The 22,995-nt window shown below is 64.1% G+C and overlaps 2 protein-coding genes across 2 annotated transcripts; one reads left to right on the top strand and one right to left on the bottom strand.

Annotated features, from left to right (window-relative positions):
• The first annotated feature begins 885 nt into the window (after positions 1-885).
• Positions 886-19,106, top strand: LOC117653359 (EF-hand domain-containing protein D2 homolog). The gene is made up of 4 exons (XM_034398993.1): positions 886-1,193; positions 17,557-17,704; positions 17,791-17,922; positions 18,241-19,106. The coding sequence occupies exons 1-4, from the start codon at positions 1,039-1,041 to the stop codon at positions 18,412-18,414; spliced, it is 609 nt and encodes a 202-aa protein (XP_034254884.1). The 5' UTR covers positions 886-1,038; the 3' UTR covers positions 18,415-19,106.
• Positions 18,761-22,744, bottom strand: LOC117653350 (sterile alpha and TIR motif-containing protein 1-like). The gene is made up of 9 exons (XM_034398982.1): positions 22,565-22,744; positions 22,341-22,442; positions 21,498-21,677; positions 20,295-21,412; positions 19,983-20,215; positions 19,775-19,853; positions 19,510-19,699; positions 19,298-19,428; positions 18,761-19,224 (listed from the first exon to the last, which is right to left on the bottom strand). Exons 1-9 carry the CDS (start codon positions 22,667-22,669, stop codon positions 19,143-19,145), a joined length of 2,220 nt encoding a protein of 739 aa, XP_034254873.1. The 5' UTR covers positions 22,670-22,744; the 3' UTR covers positions 18,761-19,142.
• Between the last annotated feature and the right edge of the window lie 251 nt (positions 22,745-22,995).

Genomic DNA, 22,995 nt, shown 5'->3' with positions numbered 1-22,995 from the left:
CCGAAGGCTGATTCCGAACGCCACTCTCCGTCACTCTCGCACCCCTAATGAAACCCTGTGAGTGCGAGAATGAGGGGCACACAGCGACGAGAGCACGCCCTGCTGGAAATAGAAGGGGTTCAGTGGAGGTCCGCGCTGCGGCACGCGTGCCCCCCCCCCCCAATCTCCTCGCACACCATCGAACGCGCCGAATTTAGAACGTTTACGAATACAGCGGACGCAGGATTATGACCACCGCCGCGGTGGTGTCGGATGGGTTGCCTACCCGCCCGCGCCTCGCCGTGCTTCGTTCGCGAAGCGCGAAGACACGATGAGGCCACGTCGATAAAGGCGAGCATGCTGGTATCTTTTACGATTCTATTATCGGAACCACCAGCGAAACCGCTGCATGTCAATAAAATGGCGCTTCGCGGAGCGTCGCGTGTTGCGAGAGTTTGGCGGCAGTGTTCACAGGGGGCGCTGCGCTGGCGCTGCGATGCCTCGCCCTGGGTCGCCTTCCGGCGGGAAGCGAAGGCAAGTGCGAAAAGGAGAAACCCATTCATAGCGCTGCGCTGTGCCACTGCGCGTGCGCGCGAACCCCAGCCGAGCGACGCCGATCAACACCGTCTCTCTCGCACCCTGACGGGACGCCGCGTGAGTGCGACGGAGACAGAGCGACGAAACGACTCCTCGGAATCAGTCCGCAGCGCTACGCACACACACAATGTTTGCACACCAACATGCAGCAGCTCGGTTTGGCGTTCGCGCGGTTGGCGCGCGTGGCGGCGAGGCGGCGCGGTCGGGCCGCACAGCGGTCGGCACAGCGCGCGTCCTCCAGCATGACGTCACAGCCCGGCTGTCGTCTGCTAGCTGCTAGCGGCGCGGGCTGGGCGGCGTTCGGCTCGGCTCGGCTCGGCCCGTCAGTGCTCCCGCGTAGCCCGTCCGTGCCGGTACTCCCTCTCTCTCTTCGCGGCCCTCTCGCCGACCCGCTCACACACGCCGCGTTGCGCGGCACACACTGACAAGGGCGTCGAGCAGGACGAACACACGAAGACCGCCATGGCGGACCAGGAACTGAGCAACGTGCTGCAGCGGCGGCAGTCCATCAACGACGCCCTGGAGGAGGGCAAGGAGGTCAAGCCCAAGCTCAAAGTGAACGTGTTCGCCGAGTTCTCCCGGCAGGAGCTGCGCCAGTTCGAGACGACGTTCAAGAAGTGAGTACAGTGGCGGCCATTGTGTGCGTGTTGACAGTTTGACAGCGCTGTCATCGCCGTGCCAGCCGTGCCGCCGTCGGGGTGACGGACGCGAGGGTTGACCTGACCTGTCAACAGCGTCGCCGTGGAGGCGGACAAGGCCTCCTTGTGCTGCATCGCCATACTCGCAGGAACATCTATTTTTGTACTCCAAACTTGAAAACAAATTCTCTCGTCGTACAAGTTTTTTTCGCGCTCATTTTGCTGGGGGTGGATGGCGTCGACTTTGCTCTGGAGCCTCCGCAACAGGCATCGTCGCGGTGGGGCCGAGGGGTGGCACGGCGGCACGGCGGCACGGCGCAACGCGCAGCCAGGACCAGAGTCATGTCGCTGCGTCGCTGCCGTAATACGCGTCGCGTGTCTGTCGTCTGTCGTGTCAGGGCGGACGGACGGTCGGGTCGGCGTCGCGACGCAGGCTAGTGGTTAGCGGCAGTGTCGACGGTCGCACGTAATCCAGTGCGCCCCAGCGCCGCGACGCACTAAAAACAACAAAATGGGAGCGGCGAAAAAATGACGAGGGGAAGTCCGTATTAGAGTAAATGGGCGAGGATGCTGTGTGTGTGCGTGTGTGTAATTGGCGCGCCATGTTGGCACGATTGAATTCCTCGTCGGCGGCAGATGTTTTGTCGTGCTGTCTCCGTCGCGCTCATGGGGCTTCCCCAAGGGGTGCGAGAGAGACGGAGCGCCGAGCAGAGTCTCCGGCCAGAATGGCGCTGCTGGCGTGCGGCGCAGTGCGGCGACGGGCAGCGCGATGACCCCTGTATGTAAATTGGAATTGCACGCGTCACAGACGGTCGTAATATGAAGGGGCAGCAAAAACGGAAAGCGTTGGGTAAAGGATATTGGCGCTGGCAAAAGGATGGAGTAAAACAAGAAAGAAGCGGCCGGAATCCTCCTGTCGCGGAGTGGCTTTGCTTGTTGGCGCGTGACGCCGACTGCGCAGTAAATTTGTCGTCCGAACGACGCTGGACGTTTGATTCTACAAAGTAAGCGTGAGTGGGAAGCCACGCCAAACTGCCGCAAACTGCTGGGAAACAAAGTCTCTTTCCCGACGAGGCGCGTGAGAGACACGTCTAGTTTTCGACTGGCGGGCAGGGTCGCTAGTCACCCCTGTAACCTTGTCTCCTTGGCCCCCCCAGCCCAGCCCCCGGACCACACCCCCAGAAGCTGCTCCCCGCCGGCCGGTGGGAGGGGTCCGGTCGATGGCGGCACAGCGCGGCGCAGCGCCACATCCCTTGTTGAGGTTAGGGCTGCTCTGTGACGCGCGGCGCGTGGCGCGGGTTCGAGTCCCGCCGACGGCCGCCACTTTTCCGTCCCCCCGCCTCCGCTCGCAGCAGCTCGCGGTGTCGGAAGACAAGGCGTAGAAAGCTGTCGGGAAGGGCTCGGGGTGACTTCCGCGGGCTAGGGTGTCCTGATGAGTAACGTGATCTTTCACCTGGAAAGCGAAGCGCTCCTCGCGCCGCACGTACACGACACTGCTTGCTCCGGTTCGGAGTTGCGCACACGGGCCGAATGTGGTCTGGTCTTGTGCAGGGACAGGTAGGCGCGGCCCGCGTGGCCCCGTGCCCCAAACCTAGAGCAGGCCAAGCAGGCCGCGCGGGTCGCGGTGCATTATGCGTGGACGTGCCGCGCCAGCAGCGGGCCAGATTCCCCCTCCCCCTTGCCTCCTCGACGCACCTTCATTGCCGTGAGCCGCGCGCGGTCTCCTGTCAAAATGAAAACGAAATGCACGCGAACCACGCCGTGGTGGTGTTGTACCGATGTCTGAGTCACGACGGAGGGCCTGTGTGTGTGTTTGTGTGAGAGTGTGTGCGCGCGGGGGGGATTGTGCAAGTCTGATTCGCGGACGCCACGCCACGCCGCGCCTCGGTTTTTGTTTTCATTCATTGCCGACCCACTTGAGGCGCGGCTCTGCTGGAGTCCACCCTGAATCGGCCCGCATGGTGTGACAGTGTTGTTAAGTAGCTGTGCCCGCCGCCAGGCTGCGCGCCCCGCCCCGCCCCGCCCCGCCCCGCCCCGCCCCGCCATCGGTGACACACACTGCTCAGCTCAGTGCACGCAATCGGATCTGCGCGTACGGACTGACTGGGAAAGCCAATCCTGCAGGCTTGGTTCCGAACAGCGCCGTCGCTCTCTCTCTCTCTCTCTCTCGCACTCATGGGGCGTGCCGTGACGGTGCGAGAGAGACAGAGCGCTGGGTGCGGTGTCGCGCGGGGCGCGCCCTCGTGTCGTCGCGATGCTTATCGCGCGGTCTCACGCCCCCGCCCCCGCCCCGCCCCGCCCCGCCGCGGCGCGCCGACACTCCTTGACGGGTATCGATTCGCCATAATGAAACTGCCTCGCGGTCTTCCCGCGCCTTGGCTGCGCCTCGCGCCTCGCCAAATGAAATGGAGATCGGTGAGAAGAATCGGTCGGATTCCCGCGCGTCTCTCCGCTCGCTCGATTTTCCATTTTCCGTCCGAGGCTGACTGACTGACTTCCGTCGGTAAGCAGCCGAGGCGGCCAAGGCAGCCGGCAGCGCGACCGCGGCGTGTGAAAATGATTCCGCGCCCGCCAGTCTGGAGTAATTACGTCGGGCTGGCTGCGAAACATGCCGCGTCTCTCTCGCACTCGCTGGCCGTCGGCGCCGTCGGCGGGGGCGCGAGAGAGACGGAGCGATGTTTGGAGTGCGGCCGCGGCGCGTCCTTTCCCCGGAGCCTAGAGCAGTGCGAACGGCGCGGCGGCGGTTAGCGTGCCGGGCCGAGCCGGGCCGTGCCGTGCCGTGCCGGGCTTGTTGGCGGCCGTGTCGTGGCGCGTCCTCGCCGTCCTGGCCACGCGGCGTGCGCGAGGCGCTGTGTGCTTCTTGTCTAATCTGATTGCACGCGTCGCCCGGAAGTCCCGCCCAAATCATCTTCCGTCCCGAGAAAAGGAGCCCGACACAGGATTTCCCTAACAGCCTAGGCCCCCTTCGCGCGACAGGCGCGGCGGGCGCTACGCGACGCGATGACGCGCGCTCCGCCGAAGGTGCAACTTGTCTTATCTGCGCGTTTGTTCTCGATTCGCTTTCGCTTCTTTCGGCTGAATTGATAAGCAGTTTGGGAGTGAGTCGCGCGTTTCTGCAGGGCAGTCCTTGGTTGCGCTGTCTCTGTCGCGCTGCGGGGCGGCCCAGGGGTGCGAGAGAGAGACCGCTTGTCCCTGGACTCCCCCCCCCCCCCCTCGATCGATGATGTTCCAACGTCGTACCCTTGGGCGGTCGTGGCGTCCAAATCTCGTCAAACAATAACCCCGCCTTGCCTTGCGCCGCTCGTCTCGGCTGCCCCATTACCTCGAGCCCCAGAGAGAGACATGCAGGCCGTGGTCCTGGAGGTCCTGGGCGCCGAGGCAGAGGCTGGGCAGGTGGCGGCTGGCGGCGCGCTGTGCCGCTGGGTGAAGGTCACCACGCCACTCAGACACTGATCAATACCGCCCGCCCCCTTCCCGCGGCCCAAAGTGGTTTCGATTTCCAAGCGGGTGATCGCGCGATCGAGTACGCACTCCATGGCGTGCTCGGCGCTGCTTCGCGCTTCGCGCCGACGGGGACTCGAACCGCGGCCCGGCCGCAGCCTCGCGCGCGCCCACGCGTTGAATGGCGGAGATTTGATACGTCGATTCGCCAGTCTAACCGCTGCGCGCGCCGCCCAGCGCTATCGGCCTGCCCCGTTTCCATACAGAGTTGCAGTGGCGCGGCGGCGCGGCCCTATCGGTCTCCCTACACTGAACATGTGTGCTTGCAGCGCGCGCCGTGCTGTGCTGTGCGCGGCTGTGCGTGTTTGCGTTGCCGGCAATGCCGGCTGCCGGGGGCTTTTCTGGACTGGCCTGGCCGCCGATTAGAGTAAGAAAGAGGCCGGCGCTATCTTTGTCGCTGAGTGGACGCGAGTGTGCTGGTACACTGGCTGGCGCTAGCTGGCGCTCGCCACCTGCCGGCCGGCCGAACTGCCGCCGCCCCGCCCACGCCGCGCGGACTGCCCCGGCGGCCCCAGCCCGCGGGCCGCTTCCACGAAGGCTGGAGGGCCCGGCGCGGCCGGCCCGCGGGCGGACTGACGGCCAGACGCCCCGTGCGTAGAAAAAAGATGACATTCCTCCCTTGCGCGCTTGCGAGCTTTCTCCGCGGCTGCGGCGGAATATTGCAGTGCGGTGGACTACCGAGTGTCCACGCGGCGGGGGGCGTTGTGGGCGGCGAGGCTCGTCTGCTGGCTCCGTTTTTGCGCAAGGCGCTGGATAACGCTGGGCCGGACCGCCGCAAAGGGCACCCTCGGCCTGGCCTTTCGCTTTCGCCCTTTCGCCCCCCCCCCCCCCCGGATCGGTTTGCATGTGCCGCCATGCGTCCCCCGCCGCACCTGACTGCACCCGACTGCACCCGCGGGCAGCGCTCCGGAAAGCGACCGCATCTCTTCTCGTTCACGCGAGCAGTGTGCCTGCCCTCTGCCCGTCGACGAGGCAGGCCCGCGTCGCCGGCGTGCCGGCCTCTGAATCGCATTAGCGGCCGGGACGCCCCGTGAGTGCGAGAGAGAGGGAGGGGTGGTGCACCACTGTGCGTCCTTTGGGCGGGGCCGGCGGAACTGGGCCGCCGAAGGCCGGTAAAGGCCGCCGCTTGCCTTGCCGTGCTTCGCCATGCACCGCCGCGCTGCCTCGGCTGCCCGTTCTGAAAACACGCGGCGCCTTTACTTCGCATCTTCGCCGATGCGGCCGACGCGATGCCGTGGCTGCCTTTCGCGCGAGCCAGCCAGCAACACAACAAACAAGGCGCTCTTGGAAGCGGCCGCTTGGCTTTGGCCGCGCTTTGCCTGGCTTCGCCTCGCCGCGCCGCGCTTGGCCGCGCGCGCTTTTACGATATCTTTGGGGGAACGAACCTCGGCACGCTGCACTCCGCAGCAGCTGTAGCGGCGAGACCGGGCGAGACGCATCCGGTGCATGCCGTGCGCGCCCCGGCTTCCGGGGGCACCGCGTGCCTGTGCGTGTGTACGTGTGAGCGCGCCCCGACCCTGACTCATCGCTCAGGCACTTCTCGGACACGATCCGCGCCTTCGCGATAAAGGCAATTGAGTTGCGCCGCGTGTGTGTGAGTGTGCGCGTTGCGGTGCGCGAAGGAAAACATCCTCTGCCGGGTTTCGAACCCAGGACGGCGCTGTCGCGTGCCACGGCTCGGCGACGGCGGGATTGGGGCTGGTCTCGGAATGGGATTACAGAGATCGGGTGGAAAACCGCATTGTATAGCCGAGCGGCCGAGCAGGGGGTGGGGTAGGTGGGGCCGGTGGGGCTTCCCTTGGGGGATTTCCCGCGCGAAGTGGGTCGTGATGTGATGAAGGGCCCGCCCTCTCGGCCCTCCGTGGCGCTGCGTGGCTTCTCGCACGCCTTGCACGGCTTTGCAGGGCGTTGCATTGGCGCTGCACTGCCTGGCTGCAGGACGGGCTTAAGGCTCAGGAATGTGGCCCACGGCCCGCACGGCCCACGGCGGGGTCAGCCGCCCCGTTTTTTCGCCTTTGTTTTGGGCCGCGCGGTTGTTGGCCGCACTGGGCCCGCCCCGCCCCGCCCCGCGAGTGACTCACTTACTCCCTTTCTCTTTCCATACGGGTCCCCTACGGGTCCCCTACGGTCCTGCGTCCTCCGGTAGGCCCTGCCGTGCCCGGCGGTGACGACGTCCTGCTAACGGACGCGGGCGCTCGTTTGTCTGCAGGTGAGTGTGTCGGGTCACTGGACCGGGCTGGTTAGGCGGCACACTAAGCCGCCAAGTCGGCTTTTGGACTTTTGACCCGCACACTGGTGGAAACCCGCGGCGTTGTTGAACTACTGATCTCGTTAGCGCCTGCGAAGCGCGGGGTGGGCCGACCCGCCACGCTCTTGCGCCGTGCAGGCCGGCCTAGTCTTCCCTCGGCGGGCGCCTCCACCGCCACCCGGCGCTCGTCGGTTCGCCGTGCTCGCCGTGCTCGCCGTGCTTGCCGGCGTCCGGGAGGCGGTTCGCCGACCGCCCTCCCTGGGCTGCTTAATTTCTCCCAGTGCACTCCGTGCACGCCCTGGCCCAGGCCGCGGCACCGCCTCGCCAGCAGAGAGTGGCTGCAGACTGATTCCGAACAGCTCATCGCTCTGTCTCTCTCGCACTCGTGTGGCGTTGCTGAGGGTGCGAGAGAGGCAGAGCGGCGAAGCCGTGTTCGGAATGAGGCTGCTGCTTTACGATGTGCCTTTTTGCCATCCGTTTCGCGCTTCGCTCTTGCTTCGCGTCCTGAGCTTGCCTGTCACGCCGCCTCGCTTGGGTTATGTGTGGTTTCCCTCTCGCTCGCTCTGGGACTCCCCTCTCCGTCGCTCCCACGCGGATGGCGCGGAAGCTGGCCCGGGTTCGATTCCCGCGTACGCGGCCGCCCGTCCTTTTGGCTTGGCGTTCGGGGCGCTGAGCCGGCTGCCGGCTCGCGGTGGACGGCTGCATCAAGTGGCTAGTTGATGGCGGCCGGGTGGGCCGGCCGGCCGTCTGGAGGCCTCGTGTCTCTCTCGCACTCATGCAGCGTCCGGGAGGGGCGCGAGCGCGCGCGAGAGAGAGACAGAGCGACGTGACACCGTCTTCGGAATCGGTCCGCAGACGGCGCGGCGTCCGAGGCGGCGGCCGTGCGCGCAACGCAACGGGCAACCGGTCTCGGCGCGCAAATCCGTTTTTACTCTTTGGGCCGGCGGTGACCTCTGCTGTCCGGCAGCGCGTCGTGTTGCCGGGGCCGCCGGGGCCGGCGTTATGGAAATCCTCGCTGTCGACGCGTCGGAGGAATGCGCGCCGGATAATGGGCTGTTGCTTTTTACGACGCCCTCGGATGGGCTGCTTGACGCGGCTTGACGCGGCTTGACGCGGCTTGACGAGACGACGGCGATGACGGTGTCTACGGCGGCGCGGCGGCGGTGCCCTCGATGCGCGCTGCATCGGCGACTCCTGTCCGCGCGGCGCGGGGCGGCGACACCGCCGTGTCTTCGCATCCGACCGAAAACAAGGCGAAGGCTGGCCGCGTTGCGACACGGCGGGTGTGGCTTCGTGGGGCTTTGTAAACTATTTTGCCCGCTTAGGGCCCACGGATTGGGCTAGTCCGCGGTGTGGCAACGCGCCGCGCCTTGTGTGGGGCGTGCAGGGCCGCCCCGCGCCCCGCCCCGCCGGTGCAGGCGGTGCCGCCACACCTGACTGCCTGGCTGAACGGGCCGCGTGCCGCGTGCAGGCCGTGTGCCCCCCGGGCGGGCTCGGGCGGGCCTCGGTACCGCACCGCAGAGGCCAGGCCTGGTCCTGGGTGAGGCAACATCGTTTGGCCGCGTCGCTGCGTCGCAGCACGACGCTGCAGGCTGCAGCGCGGCGCACTGCACGTTGTCTAGAGCGCGCCGTTCAGTGGGCGGATTGTTTCGAGGGCCGTCGGCTTCTTCGCGGACGGGATGCACGTGACCGGGTTAGCGTGATCGATTGGCGGGCCGGGGCGGGGCGCCGTGGCATCCCCGCGCTCTGGGCGACGCGGCGTGTCCAGTGGAGTGGAACTGCACCACTGGCAACCACGGGCGTCGACACGGCCGGCGCCTCCCAGACAGAGTGGCGCGCCGTTTGAAGGCGGCGTTTTGCCCGGCGCGCGGCCCGGTGCGCGTTCAGGGGCATCGCGCCACAAACAGTATGCACTGCTTGGCTTTCTCCGGCGTCGTCCGGCGCCCTGCCGCCTGCTACACGCGCTACACGCGCAGCGCGTGTCGGGCCGCCGTTTTGCACACACGCCGGCTGGAGCGGCCCGCCAAGGCACAGCCAAGGCAGCAGCTGCGGGGCGGCCACAGGGCCAGAAAGCGAAGCGTGGCGTTCTTGGGTGCCGTCATGACGCTGTGCTGGCGTGCCGCTGCGGTGGCATAACGCCCTTGGCTCGCCTTGGCCAGGGTGGCGTCGTGAAAGGGATCTGCCGAGCCATTCCGAAGAGTCGCTCTGTCTCTCTCGCACCCCCGCGGGACGCCCCGAGTGCGACGGGGACGCGGTGTGGCGGCACTTGACTTCACCTGCACCGCGCCGGTTCGATGACCAGGCCGCGGTGGCGGTGTCCGCGGTGTCGCAGTGGCCCACTTCCTGGCCATCTTATCGAGCCGAGTGCAGTGTGGTGGAGCGGAGCAGCGGAGCCTCTCGGCCCCGCGGCCCGCGGTTCGATAGTGTGGTGGGATGACTTGCTGCAGCACCGCAGCGCCGAGGTGTGGCCGCGTGGCCGGCCTCGCTGGCCGTGGCGCCGGCCGACGCGTGGCCCGCGCCTCACGCCACGCGACTGCTGACGTGACCGGATTCTGTTTTGGGCCAGCGAGCCGCGGGAAAGAACGTCCGGACGACGAGCGGCGTGCGGCGTGCGGCCTGTCGCCGTGCCCAGTGCCGTGCCCGCTGCTCGCGTGAAGCAATGCCGCCAGCCCGCGGCCCGCGAGGTCGTCGTCGTCGCCTGGCCCCACCGCCGCGTCGCCGCGTCCCCGGGAGCCTCCTACTGTTTGGCTTCTTTTTCCGCGGGAAGCGGTGATGTTTTTGTGGGCGGAAAAGGCAAAGGCTTTGCCGCGGCCGCGGGCGGAGCGCCAGCAGACTGATTCCGAGCGGAGGGAATCTCTCTCGCACTCGTGGCGGCGTTCCACGTGCCAACGGGATCACCACCAATCCTGGTACTAATCACGAAAGTTGCTTTCATTAACGTTCTGACTTCACCAGACGGTTAAATTTGGCTCATTTTCCGGGTCTGCGATGCTATTTTGCGAGTCTGTGGTGGCATTTCGCGAGGCTGTGATAGTAGTATTCTCCATGATCGCAGTAATCGAACAGCCGACCAGTGTACTCTTCTTCTCCGAGTCCTCCCTCGTCATCGCTGGCGGCGCGCGGCGTGTCTGCCCGGCCAATCGCAGGTCACGAGTAGCAATTGGCTGCGAAGGTCGGCGCTCGGCCGGGCTGCACCTTGCGGAGGGGCCTCATGAAGCGGCGCGGCGAGGTGCGGCCCGCCCAGGCCCGCTCAGGCCCGCTGCAAACGAGGGCTGTGTTTCTTTGGCCCGCCGCCCCGCGAAGCTCCGGCCATTACATTAGTAATGGTTGTTGGGAAACCACCGTGCTGCGCTTGGTCCCCAGGACGCTGCGAGTCCTCGGCCCCGGCCGCCAGGCCCTAGCCTAGGTCCCCGCCGACCCCGCCGGCAGCCCCGGCCAGGAGCGTGACCGGGCCGTGACTCACATCCTGTGGTGTCGCGATCAGATTCGCCGCGATGACGGCCTCCTGGAGCACCACGCCACTGGCACACCGGAGTCTTTTTGCAGTGTCGCTGCAGCGCTGCCGGGGTCGTTCCTTATCGGGCTGCTGGATAAAAGGTCACGTGGCCGGGCGGCCGGGCGGCCGGGTCAGAGGCGCTGCTCCTTGCTTCCTGGCCGGCGCCGTACCGCGGCCCGCGCCGGCCCGAGTGGCCCGTACTGTATCGAGCGTTACATGACGTGGTGCAGGCCGGTGCAGGACGTGCCGCGCGGCCGCCGCGGTCACTTTGGCGCGTAGGGGGCTCGGGGCTCCGCTTTCGCGGCGTTTGAAAAGGCCGGGCCGCGGCCGGGCCGTGCTCGAAAGGCGTCGCAAATGACCCTCGCCGACGACGCCGCGCTCCGCACCGCCGACGTGGAGCCCTCGCACGACGCGCGGCGCAGCGCGCACCACACCTGACCGCGGTGATTTGCCGAAGCCGGCGGGACGTTTTCCGCTCTCCGTGTTCCTGCCGCCGGCGGCCGAAACGATCGAGTCGGCAAGACGGATGGCCGACCGGCGAGGCGACCGGGCCGCGGTGGAGAGACAGAGAGACTTTCCGTGGAATGAATAACGGCGGCCGTTTGTGAGCCAATCCCAGTGCAGCTGCGCCGCGCCGCTGCAGCTGGCGGTGCAGGTGTGCGTGTGTGCGTGCAGGCGTTTGGCCTGGCGATGACCCGGTGCACCAGCATGCGCAGCTCGGCGATCGCTTGGCTTTCTTGAGTCACGGAGACGAGACGAGACGGGACGCGGCGAGTGGTATTTTGGTGTTTTCGCTCCGGGGAGGTCCGCGCCCCGCTCGCGCCGCGATATAACACGTGCTGTATGGCGCTCGAGGAGGAAGAGAGGGGGGGGGGACGCGTGCGGCGGGCTGTGACGCAAGGCGGGCCGCGGCGCCGCGGCGTCCGAAACGTGTTTGTGTAATGAGTGGGAGCGGCGCGGCGCAGCATCCCGGTGCACTCGGCTTCGCCTGCTCCCGGCGCGGCGCTTCCACTTTCACTGATCGTCCGCCCGGGCCACGGCACCACACGGCATAGGCCACGCTGCACCTCGCCCTGCCCTGCCCTGCCCTGCCCTGCTCGCGGTGCGTGGCGTCGCCGCCGCACAAACACACATCGCGCTGCTTTCGCTGTCGGTGGCGGCCTGCAGCACCTCGGCGACGAGAGCCGGGCAGCGGCCAGTGGTCTGATTCCGGAGGGTGCTTTGGTCGCTGCGTCTCCCTCCCGCCCCTACGGAACGCTGCAAGAGTGCGAGCGAGACAGAGCGTCGCGTTGCAGCGGTGGATCTGCGCTGCGCCCTGCACTGCCGCGTGCGGTATCGAATTATTTTAATACGCAAGGGAAAGGCGCTGGGCCGCTGCGCTGGGCGGACCCCGATGGTGTCGTAGACACGGCGGGCCCGGCCGGAGAGAATGGCTAATAAATGTGATACGGCGGGGCGCGGCGCTGCCGGCGTGTGTGGCACTGTGCGGCGTGCTTTCCTGGCCGCGCCGCGTCACCGCAGAGACACGCTCCATTGAGAAGTCGCGGTCGGGCTGCGGATTTATGGCTGGAAATTCGCCGGCGATGATTAAGAGCAGTGCCGAAGGGCCGGCGGGCTTGGTGATGCAACGCGAACGCGCCGCGTCCGCCGCGTCAGGTGGGGCTGGTCCGGGCCGGGCTGGTCAGACAGGTCAGGAACGCGGCCGGCCCCTGACCCGGCCGCCGTGCCGCCGTGCCGCCGGGCGCGCGCTGAAGATGACGCTGGTTCGACGGCCGCCACCAACACAGCCGTCGACCTGTCGACGTCAGAGGCGGCCTGTCTTTTCGGGGTCCGTGGGGCCGCACGAGACGGGGCCAATTAGCACTGTGGGCGGGGCGCGCGGTGGCCGTCGGGGAGGTGCAGGTGCGTCCGGGGCCCGGGGCTGACGCGGCAGCCAGCCGTCTATCGCGCCCCAGACGCACCTTGCCAGACTCAGGACTCGATAAGCTGGTGGTCTTCCCGGAACCGGCCTGACGTGTCGCTGGCCTGGCTGCCGCGTGGGTGACGACGGCCAGGCCGGCCAGGCACCCGAACTCGAAATGAAAATAATAATGTCCACCTGCCGCGCCTGTTTGATGGTCGGCGTGGGAGCGTCGTGCGCGGCAGCGGGCTGGTTCCGAACAGTGTGCTTTCGTCGCTCTGTCGTTCTGGCGCGCTGGGGAGACAGGGACACGGCGGCGGAGCGCTGTTCGGAAGCGGCCCTGCAGGTTGTTGTGATCGAACGAGCGCGTGTCCACGACGCCAGCGCCGCCACGCCCTCGTCGTGGTGAAGCAGGTTCGGCGGCGCGGCTAGGCGCGGCGGGGCGCGGCCGCCGGTACTGTACAGTGCTGTGGGAACAGAGGCCCTGTAGTCCGGAAGCTGGTTGGTCTGGTCGCTGGACCGCACCGCGCAAAGAGAATTACCCGGCTGTGGGTTTTCGAGTCGGAAGTCCGCCAGCCTGCCGCTGCGCCTGTGCCGCCGGCACTTAGTCCTGCCGGTGGCCGGCGGGGTGCCCCCCATGGCGCGGCGCGCGGCGGCCCGGCTGCCTGCTGCCCCCGGCGCGGCCGGAATGAAGCTGCACTGGCCGCGGGTGCCCCGGGCCTGGTCGTGGAGGCCAGGCCGGGCTAGGCTTGTCTTTGGCACTTTCTCCGTCGCTGCACCGGCCGGAATGCGTCTCTGCCTCCGCCACCGCCGCTAATTTCGTCTGTAAACGTGTCGGCGCGTGCCTCCCGGTGCCTCCCGCTTTGGGCGCCGCGACGCCGCTTGCCGCCTCGGCGCGACGCCGCGCAGCTGCCTCGATCATTTGTGACATAATGTCGTTTGGACCAATCAGTGGCGACACCCGGCAAGGCACTGCCTGGGGCGCCATGGCCGCCATGGGCCTGGCCGCCATGTGTGCGCCTGCCTGGGCGGCCCGCGCTCTTGCCCGCGCTCTACATGGAGGCATCTGGGCTGGACGAGGGCCTTTCTCTCGTCGCGTGGGTTTTACACCGCTCACTTGCACTCTCGGTGCGCGCCGCGCCGCCCTGCGCCGCCCGGCCCCGCCCCGCGTCGGGTTTCGGAACGGCGCGCCAAGTGCAGGCCGCAGCCAGTGGACTGATTCCGAACGGAGTGCTTTGTCGCTGCCTCTCTCGCACCTGCACGGGACGTTGCACGAGTGCGAGAGAGGCAGACCCATTGACGGCGGCATGACCACGCGGCTTCCCCGCCCGCCCCGCCGGCCCGTATCAGATGCAGCAGATTCGTACGGCGCCCCCTGCAGAGCCTTCGGAGTGCGGAGAGGGGGGCGGGAGATTGGAAAGGGACAGAACGAGAGCGAAGGGGCCGAAGGGGCGGCCAGTGTAGTGACCGGGGAAAGGCTGCCGCTGTCGCGTACTGACTGACTGGATTGGGCTGACACAATCCGATAGGCCACGGCGGCGAGGCGAAGCGAAGCGGCATTCCAGTTCCAAGTCCCAGTGTCCGCGCTCCGCGCTCCGCGGCGATGAGCTAACAGCCAGCAGGGCGGCGCAGTCCGCTTTTACTCGTCGCCCGACTCAGGGAAAGGTTTCGGCGGCCCCCTGCTTCTCTGCTCTGTCTCTCTTGCACTCATTGGGCGTCCCGGGTGCGAGAGAGACAGAGCCACGAGCCTGCCGGTCGACGATGTCGTATTCCGCGTACTTCACGGCCTGGGATCACCTTCATGCAGGCGGAGCGAGGCGGCGGGGCGTGGCGGCGTGGCGGTCAGGTCCGGCGGGTCGAATGTCATGACAGTCATGAGCGCGACCGCGGCCGGGCTGCCATTTGGAACGAATGAACCGGTGATTCGGCGGCCGACCTTGACGTCACATGGGCCGTTCAAGTGAGGTGGGCCGCACCGCGCCGCGCCTTGGGACACAAAGGCAAAGGCGTAGTGGAGCGGGCCGCCCCGCCCCGCCCCGCCCCGCCACGGGCTGCTGATGTCCTTGACGACCGCCCCCGGTGGCGCCGCTACCGCACCGCCGCTACCTCCGCGGCGCTATCGTCGTAGACACTGCACTGTAAAGCCCCGCGGGAACTGACCGAACTGACGTGGACGTGGAAGCATGTGGCGATGTCCCGCTAAACGGCGCGCCCCGCCTTGCGCCCCGCCGCCGCTGCAGCGCGCTGCGGTGGCCGCGGGAGAAAGCCCCGCCTCGCCGCCTGGGTTTTGAATGAAGCTGCCGTTGAAGCCCAAGCTCACTTTGCACCGATGCCTCGTTGACGTGTGTCCCGTATGACAGCGAAAGTCCGCCCGCCCCCCGCCAGGTCCCCGTCGGGGCCCCGCCCCGCGTCGCGCGGCCTTGCCGGCGGCGATGGCACCGCGTCATGTGCACGTCGTGCAGTGCCGTGCCGCGCCTAGAGGCCCATGAAACATTCATCAGCCAAACAAGCGCTTCTCGGCCCGATGGGGCCGTGCGTACGGCTGGCACGGTGCGCGGTCCTTCCCGGCGCCGCGCCGCGCGTCCCACTGCAATCCTTCCTCGAGAATGCGGGCACTCACTCGCTGCCCACGCCGCCGAGACCGAGAGCCGAGTTGGGACTGACTGGACTGCGATTTGCTCTGCCACCGATTGGATGACAAATCGGCTGCCTGGCTTCCAATGTAGGCGACCGTCGTGGTGCCGCGCCGTGCCGCGTTTGTGATGCATTCCGCGCACCGCTCGGCTCTCGCTGCCGACTTTCGACTACCGGTGTCGTATCGGAGCGACGCCCCCTCCCACTTCTCCTCCTACTCCCCGCCTGATTGTCCCAGGACGGCGGTGCTGTTGGCCTGGTTGGGCCCAGCCACGCAGACAGCGCCAGGCCGTAATCCAGTGCAGTATCGTCGAGTATCGTTGTCGTGGACGTGGGCCGGGCGTTGTACAACGGGGCGTCTCGGTGAAATGGAGGCTGCCTCCGTGCTGGCTTAAACACAATATTTACACATCCGACCACATTTTGACCAACTTGACGGCGCCATTGCTCTTTCCGATGCGAGGAGGTCTTAAAACGACCGTGCGATTTTCAAAAGCGTTCTGGCGCAGCGGCCGCCGAAAGTCGACCCAACGCTGGCCCTGCCGGCCCTGCTGGCCTTGGCGTCGTTGTCCAGGTCGGGGCGCGCCGCCGTGCGCAGGACGCGGCCAGGACGCCACAGCGGCTTGCCCGCCTCGCCGGGGCTGACCGCTCCACTTGGCAGCCCTGTGACTAACGGTTGCCTGTTATTTGCGGGCGAGTGTGAGCTGACCGGGCCGGGTGGGCCAGCGCGCCAGCGCGCCGTCTCTCTCGCTCGCCCTGCCGGCCCGGCCCCGCCCGGCCAGTTGGTTGAAGAGAGACGGAGACGGGTGCGTACTCGACACGCAGTGGGGCCGCGGTCGGCCGGCCGGGGTGCAGCGGGCTGGAACTCGCACGTGGGCGGTCGGCGAGCCGCTGCGTGGCCCCTGGTGGCCCCTGGTGGCCCCTGGCCCCGCGGTGGCCTAGCCGGCTACGAGAAAAGCGGGTTCATTTTGGATGCATGGTGGCCACAGAGTCAGTCCAACGCGGTGCCCTGCCGATGTTCACTAAACGCGGGGTCTTCTTCGACTCGCCCTTGCCACCGCCGAGGACGGCGCTCGACGGCGCCCGGAGCGGAGCAGCCTGGAGGCGCGCGTCGCGCAGGGCGTCGCGTCGCCACGCGTGTAGGCTGGCTTTTAATTGGTTTTGCTGCTCCGCTCCGCTGGGCTTGCTTGGCTCGGCTCGGCTCGCGCTGTTTAAGGCTATGTTAGATTAGCCGTGTTGTGATTGCGAAGGTCGCCGTCCTTGGCAGTGTGTGGCGGCCCGGGCGGGACTCGGTGCCCCACTTCGCAAGTTCAAGAGGGGGCGAGTGCACGCGGACGGGGACCTCTGTTTGGCGGCTCCACTGGCAGAAAGCGCGCGTCGCTGTGCTGGCCATGGCAACCCAGAAGGACATGAAGGGGCCTTGTGGGACTCTGGATGCCTTCAAGTGGCCTCAAAGACAATTTTTGATTGCGTCTCCGAAGTATGTGGTTGTGGTGTTGGTCGGCGCGGGGTCCTCCCTCCCTCCATCCCCCGCCCCTCCCGCCAGAGTGGCTTCGCTCAAAACGGGGCGGATGGCGTGCATTACGGCGTGCGGCAGGTCGCGGCCCGGCCGGCGCAAACCGCTGCAAGCCGCGCACAGCGCACAGCGCAGCAGCGCTCGCCAAACGCACAGGGCACTCAGGGCACTCAGCAGATCTGGGGGCCGCAGCAACAGCGGCCGCTTCGCCTCGCCTCGCCAGACTGGGGTGTATCAAGGCTTGTTGACTCTCGCTTTCCGCCCGCTGCAGTCTTTGTCCTTGTTGCTCTCGCGTGCCCCGCCCGGCCCCATCCCCTCTTCTCTCTCTCTCTCTCCCCCCCTCGCTTCCTTGCCGAGTGCCACGCTGCAGAATGCGGTTTGGTCTGCGAGCGGTCGCGATGCGTGTGGCGTGTGGTTTGGGGCACGAACGCGTGCACGTGTTGGTCGGGGCACGCGGCACGCACGCCTCGGGTTGCTCGGTCGTTCTGGACCAGGGAGTTGCCAACTCCGCAAAACTTCCAGCTTTCAAAGTACCCATTAAACGGCTAGAGGATTTAAACCCCAAACAATTCAGTCTCTGCATGTCACTCGTATCGCCTACCGTTGACGAGCAAACGGCACCTGACGGCTCTCTGTAAGTTGGCCACTCCTGGATCAATGAGGCGACTGAGTGCCCAATGGACTGCGCCGGCGGCACCGCGCGGCACTGCGCGCTTAGCGGCTGGTTGACGTAACGCCCCCTGCCGGCGTTTGCGTGAAGTAACTACGGTCCGCATTGCTCGCCGAGTCCGCGAGGCAGGCCGGCAGGCCGCGGCGGGTCGCTCCATTCTCGGAGTCACTCTGTCTCATTGTCTGGACCCCGGTCTCGGTCTGGACCGGCAGTTCCTTCTCCATGGCTCGATAGGCCCCAACACAACAGGCGGCCCGCGGCAGCCCGCGGCGGGCGCTCGCGAGGCGTTTGTGGACGGAAAGTTTATTGCAGCGGCGGAGGTGTTCATTGGTCTGTTCTTGCCTTTTCTCTAACCGATCCCCGTCCCCGTGTTACAGGTTCGACCTGGGCGGCGACGGCTACCTGGACCTCCTCGAGATGAAGCTGATGATGGAGCGGCTTGGCGCGCCGCAGACTCACCTCGGCCTCAAGAAGATGATCCAGGAGGTGGACGAGGACCAGGACGGCAAAATTTCCTTCAAAGAGGTAAGGCCTTGCCGCCGCGCTGCTCGGAGCCCAGGCCAGCTCGTTCGCCCAGTTGGCGGTGGATTCACTGGCGTTGTCGGTTGCAGTTCCTCATGATCTACCGGAAGGCGCGCGCCGGCGAGCTGACCGAGGAGTCCCTGAAGCGCCTGGCCGTCCTCACCGAGATCAACGTCGAGGAGGTGGGCGTGTACGGCGCCAAGGAGTTCTTCGAGGCCAAGGTGAGTCGCGTGGTCTTCCCTATCGACCGTACTGCCCGTTGGGTTGCCTACACTGCAGGCGCGTGCACTGCCGGTTGGGCTGCCTGCACTGCAGGCGCGTGCACTGCCGGTTGGGTTGCCTACACTGTAGGCACGTGCTCTGCCGGTTGGGTTGCATACACTGTAGGCGCGTGCTCTGCCGGTTGGGTTGCCTGCACTGCAGGCGCGTGCTCTGCCGATTCGCGTTTGAACTTGAGAGACTTGCCCACAGCCACCCGCTGGCAGTGGCCTGTCACGCCTCCAATTTGGCGCTAATGTTGTTGTTATTGTTTTTTTCAGATCGAGCAGCTGCGCCGAGGGTCCCAGTTCGAGGACGAGATCCGGCGCGAGAAGGAGCGCAAGCAGCGCGAGGAGGAGGAGCGCGAGCGGCGCCGGCTGGACTTCAAGGAGAAGGCGGCCATGTTCCAGAACGGCGGGCCGCGCATGGTGGCCGTCAACAACAACGGCAACTGAGCGCTCCGTGGCTCCGTCCAACCCGCGTGTCGTTTTTGTTCGTTTTTAAATTTGAGAGAGAGAAAGCTAGTCAATTTTTAACTTGCCATTCTGAATGGATGATGGCGCTTTGTTTGGTTGTAAGGCGTGGTTGTTGAAATTGTGACTTTTGAGAATTGTTTTCATGCAACAAAATTGGCGTGGTTTGCCCTTTTTTTAAAAAAAATATATTGACTTTGAATGAGCAGCCTTATGGATTCGTGCCTACCAAAAATAATTTTACCATGCGTTACAGATTTGTAATTTTTTGTTCATAATTTGTATGTTTATTAATGTTGGTGGTATTAAGTAATGACTTAAAGTGAAATGACTTTAAATATTCAGATTTTATTGCACAAAGAGTACATATTGCTGTAGGAGTTATACTAGAGCCAGTGTTATTTTTGACGCCAGTATGTATATCTTTTATCTTGATCATAGAACATTTTGTTATAATTTTTTATGGACATGTATTGTAATTCTCTATTGAATGAAGTTCAATTTTTATTTTTTCCAATAACTACCTTTATTTCTTGACCGGGCACCACAGATTGGTGTCACTATATTCTTAAGCGGGAGAACGTTGTGTCTTCGTTTACTTTGTGGTATTTATATGTAAACTGTAAATATTTATGTCTTGTAAATACATGCCATTTATTGGCGAAAGAATAGAATGCATTCTGCTTCCATTATTGCCTCTGAAGGACAGATCACCTTGCTCTCACATCGGACTCGTCCAGCATGAACCTCTGCAGCTTTTCTATGCACGCCTCCTGGTAGTCGTGGACCCACCTAAAAAAGCATTTGCTGGATTAGTTATTCAGAGCCAGTTTCAATTAGCAAATAAGACTAGACTCATTCTCACTCGACTGCGTTGTAGTTGGATATTCCACGAATGTCTTCGGGTAGCAACTGAGACTCTGGCCATACAAAATTTTTCTCCGTGATTGGGATGATCTTGCACTTTGGCGATGATTTCAATGCAACCAAGATTTCCTACAGATAAATATTTCAGCCATTAACAGACGAATCAAAGAAACCCTAAAATTCATCACCACCACCACCACCATTTTTAACCTTGTGGACCCAGTCCTTGCCCTCGTGGTCGTTAAGGCACCGGTCCAGGGCGTTTGGGGTCAGTATGAGAATGAAATTATTAGATTGCTTAATGCTCTGAATCAGATTGTTGTCGAATCTGCCGACCCCCAAAGCGGACACGTCAAGGAACACCTTATATCCTCGCTGTTCCAAGTGAGCTTTGACGACACTGGAAGAAAACCGACTGTCCATTTATATTCATTTCCAAAAAAAGTCAAGTTGTTACTGTGGAGCAGAGACTTGCCTGGCTAAATGAGACCCTCCTGATCGTCTGTAGCTTATGAACGCATCAAATACCTTATTTGGATGGACATTGCAACATTCTGAGGAATGAAAAAAGATAATTAGCTTCAAGAGGCCTGCTCTTAAATCTCAGACCATTTTAGTGCATCTGCAGTGAATGTTGCAGTCCACTCATAGATATTTCTTTAATGGTGTGGGAACAGTCGTACTCTTAATGCAACGCAGTATCTTCTGCCGGTGCAGCGAGTTGAGGACGCCGCACTCGAGGAGCTTGTCGTCGGACAGGCTGCAGAGGGAGTCCTGCTCCACGCCGGCCTTCAGGAGGCCGTAGGTGTAGACGGCGAACTCGGGGTCGATGGCGGCCAGGAGCGACCTCAGGTTGTCGGCGTCACTGCTCGAGTAGTCAGCCATAATCTTGAGTTTCTTCAGCTCTCGCATGAAACTGCAGACGGGATCAAAATGACAGTGATCAGGGTGTGCAGGGGGTCGTACCGGTCCAATTTTCACACAGGTAGTCTCACCGTTTCCGGAGAAAGCCGTTTGACATCCTGATGTCAGTGCGAAGGTTGTCCGCGGTGAGCTGCAGCAGGAGCTCACCGTCGACGCAGCTCTCCACGAAGCAGTCGGCGTACTTGGCGAAGTCGATCTGCTTGACCCACTCGCGGACGTCCTCCGTGGACCACAGGGGCACGTGCTGGCTCAGCTTCGGGGGCGGGTGCACCCCGATGAAGCGCAGCGCCTGCGCCGCGCACTTGGAGGCCACGGCGTTGGGGCACGACGCGCACTTCTTGAGGGGCTCGATGGCGCCGATTTCGCGGAAGATCTCCGTGTTGCCCTGCTGCTTCTTGATGCCCGCCTCCATGCAGAAGTGGAAGGCGGCCAGGCTGCGCGCCTCCTCGCGCTTGGAGCTCAACACGGGCACCAGCTTCTGCAGCCAGGGCGCGCTGTGGCCGCGCCACAACGCCGGGCTCGAGCGCGAGAAGCGCGGCGGGTCGTGCGAGGAGACGAACCGCTCCACCAGGGCCAGGACGTCGGTCTTCAGCACGGCCGCCTCGATCTCGGGGTTCGCCACTAGCACGGCGATGGCGAGGCACGCGTAGTACTTGACGACGTCGTCCACGTGAAAGGCGAGTGGGAACAGCCAAATGACCACCTTGCACTTGATCATGGCCTCCTGGTTGTCGGCGCCGCCGAACAGGGCGAGGTTGGCGAGCGCCGCCGCGCAGTGCCGCAGGGTCTCGACGTTGTTCTTGCGGCAGGCGAACAGCACGGCGTCCAGGCCCCCCAGCAGCACCACGTCGGAGCACCCGTCCGGGCTGAGCTTGAACAGCTGCTGCAGGATGCTGGCGCCGGTGCTCGCCTGCCCCTCGTCCTCGTGGCGCGCGCACTGGCACGCCAGCCTCACCACCTTCTCCAGGCCGTGGTCGGCGACGTAGTCGCGGTTGTCCTTCGTCAGGCACTGCGTCACCAGCAGCGCGCTGGCGTACTGGAGGCCGCAGTCCGAGTCCTCGCACTTGGAGATGAGCAGATCCAGGCCGCCGCACTCACGCAGCGTGCAGCTAAGCTTCTGGCCCAGGGCGTTCTTCTGGTTTGTGACCAGCCAAGCCTCGTGGAGCATGTCGTTGGTGCGGTTCAGCAGCTGCAAGCACACGCATCCCCTTCAGCCTCACTCTTGGCGTCGCGTGGCGTCCTCCTGGCCTTCCAGGCCGCCAGCCAGCACGTACCTTGAGCTGCAGGTCCTCGTCGCAACTGCCTGAGCGCAGTACCTCCATCACGGACGCCAGCTGCGTCGTGTACTTGTTGATGATTTCGGCGACCACCACCTTAGAGGAGTGGGGTGACTGTAGAAGACCCAGGTCCTTGAGGTCCTCGAACAAATGATCTACATCCTGGATCTTGATGTCCTATGCGGGTGGAACACACCGAGTGGGTTAGGGACCTTGGCCGCGAGGGAGAGCATTTTCTGCGTGTGCAGTTACAGGTGATCCCACAATGGGTCGGGCGGGCGGGCGGACGGACGGTCGATCTATGAACACCAGCTCAACGCGAGTCATTATAGATCGAGCCTGTTAAGAGCCTGGGTTTGACCCCTCGGTAAGATTACGTTTTCCTCAGTTAACTTTAAAAGATTTCGGTACCATCAGGGAGTAAGGGGGGGGCGAGCCGACGGTGGGAACTCTTTTTGCATGTTAGAGGGGAAAGCTAGCTGTTGCGCCACCAAGGTAGGCCACCCATTTGACACGCCCGAGCCCATCCCATGGCAGGTGACTCCTAAGCCCACTCAGCTGCCAACTCGCTTAGAGAGTTCTCGAAGGGATTCGAACCCAGATCCTGCTCATAGCATTTTGTTCTTTTTTGTTTGTATCATGCACTCTTGCCCACTGAGTCAACAGTCAAGCGGCGTGCCTAAACTCAGACGGGAAGCGGTAACGAAGGAAAATCAAGGACAAAACAAGCGCCTGGGAATCGATCCCAGGTCCTTCTATTGGTGGGTGACGCTCTTGCCGACTAAGCCTCCAGTTGGTGATGTTACTCCAGAACGTCCAACCGACCGTATTCGACCTTACCTTGTTCTTGAAAGCGTCGAGCGGCGAACAGTGCCACACGCCAATAGAGGGTACGTTTCTTCGGATGTCCTCACTTGACCTGCGCCCAGTCTTCACCCTTTTCTAGAAACAGACAATGCGTCCAAGGGGATGATTGAGTCCGTTTCTCCGTTTCTAAAAGAGAACGTCTCAGGAGCGGAATGGACCAGTGACGTCCAAATTGGACTCCTCGCTGTCAATCTGACCTTGTTGACATGGGACATGGCCTCGGAGTGCGCGGAGCAAGGCGCGGAGCCAGCCTGGCCCTGGCTGCCCTGGCTCTTGGTTCGCGCGGCGAGCAGCTGGCCCATCGTCGGTGAGGTGCTGGGCGGTCCCCGGGGAGCCCGTCGGCAGTCTGGGCGTGGTGGGTGTGTTCGTCGCGATCCGCGCACAGTGACTGCTGCAGGAAAAGCAAGCCTCCAGCTCTGGCCTGCCTTTCCGCACCGGCCGGCGGACCGCGCGGAACGCAGGAAGCAGATAAAAAGAACGCCGACTGTTCGAGTGTAAGAAATGGCTACAGCCAGCATGCTGAGATAGCATGCTGTAAGCCACTCAATTCATCTGTAGTGCACACGGATTTTGGCGTAGATGATTTAGCTCCGGTGTGTGTGTGTGTGGGGTAAATTATCATGCGGGT

The sequence above is a fragment of the Thrips palmi genome, unplaced genomic scaffold, assembly GCF_012932325.1.
Source record: "Thrips palmi isolate BJ-2018 unplaced genomic scaffold, TpBJ-2018v1 HiC_scaffold_10, whole genome shotgun sequence".
NCBI lineage: Eukaryota > Metazoa > Arthropoda > Insecta > Thysanoptera > Thripidae > Thrips > Thrips palmi.
This window is presented reverse-complemented; position numbering and strand designations above follow the sequence as displayed.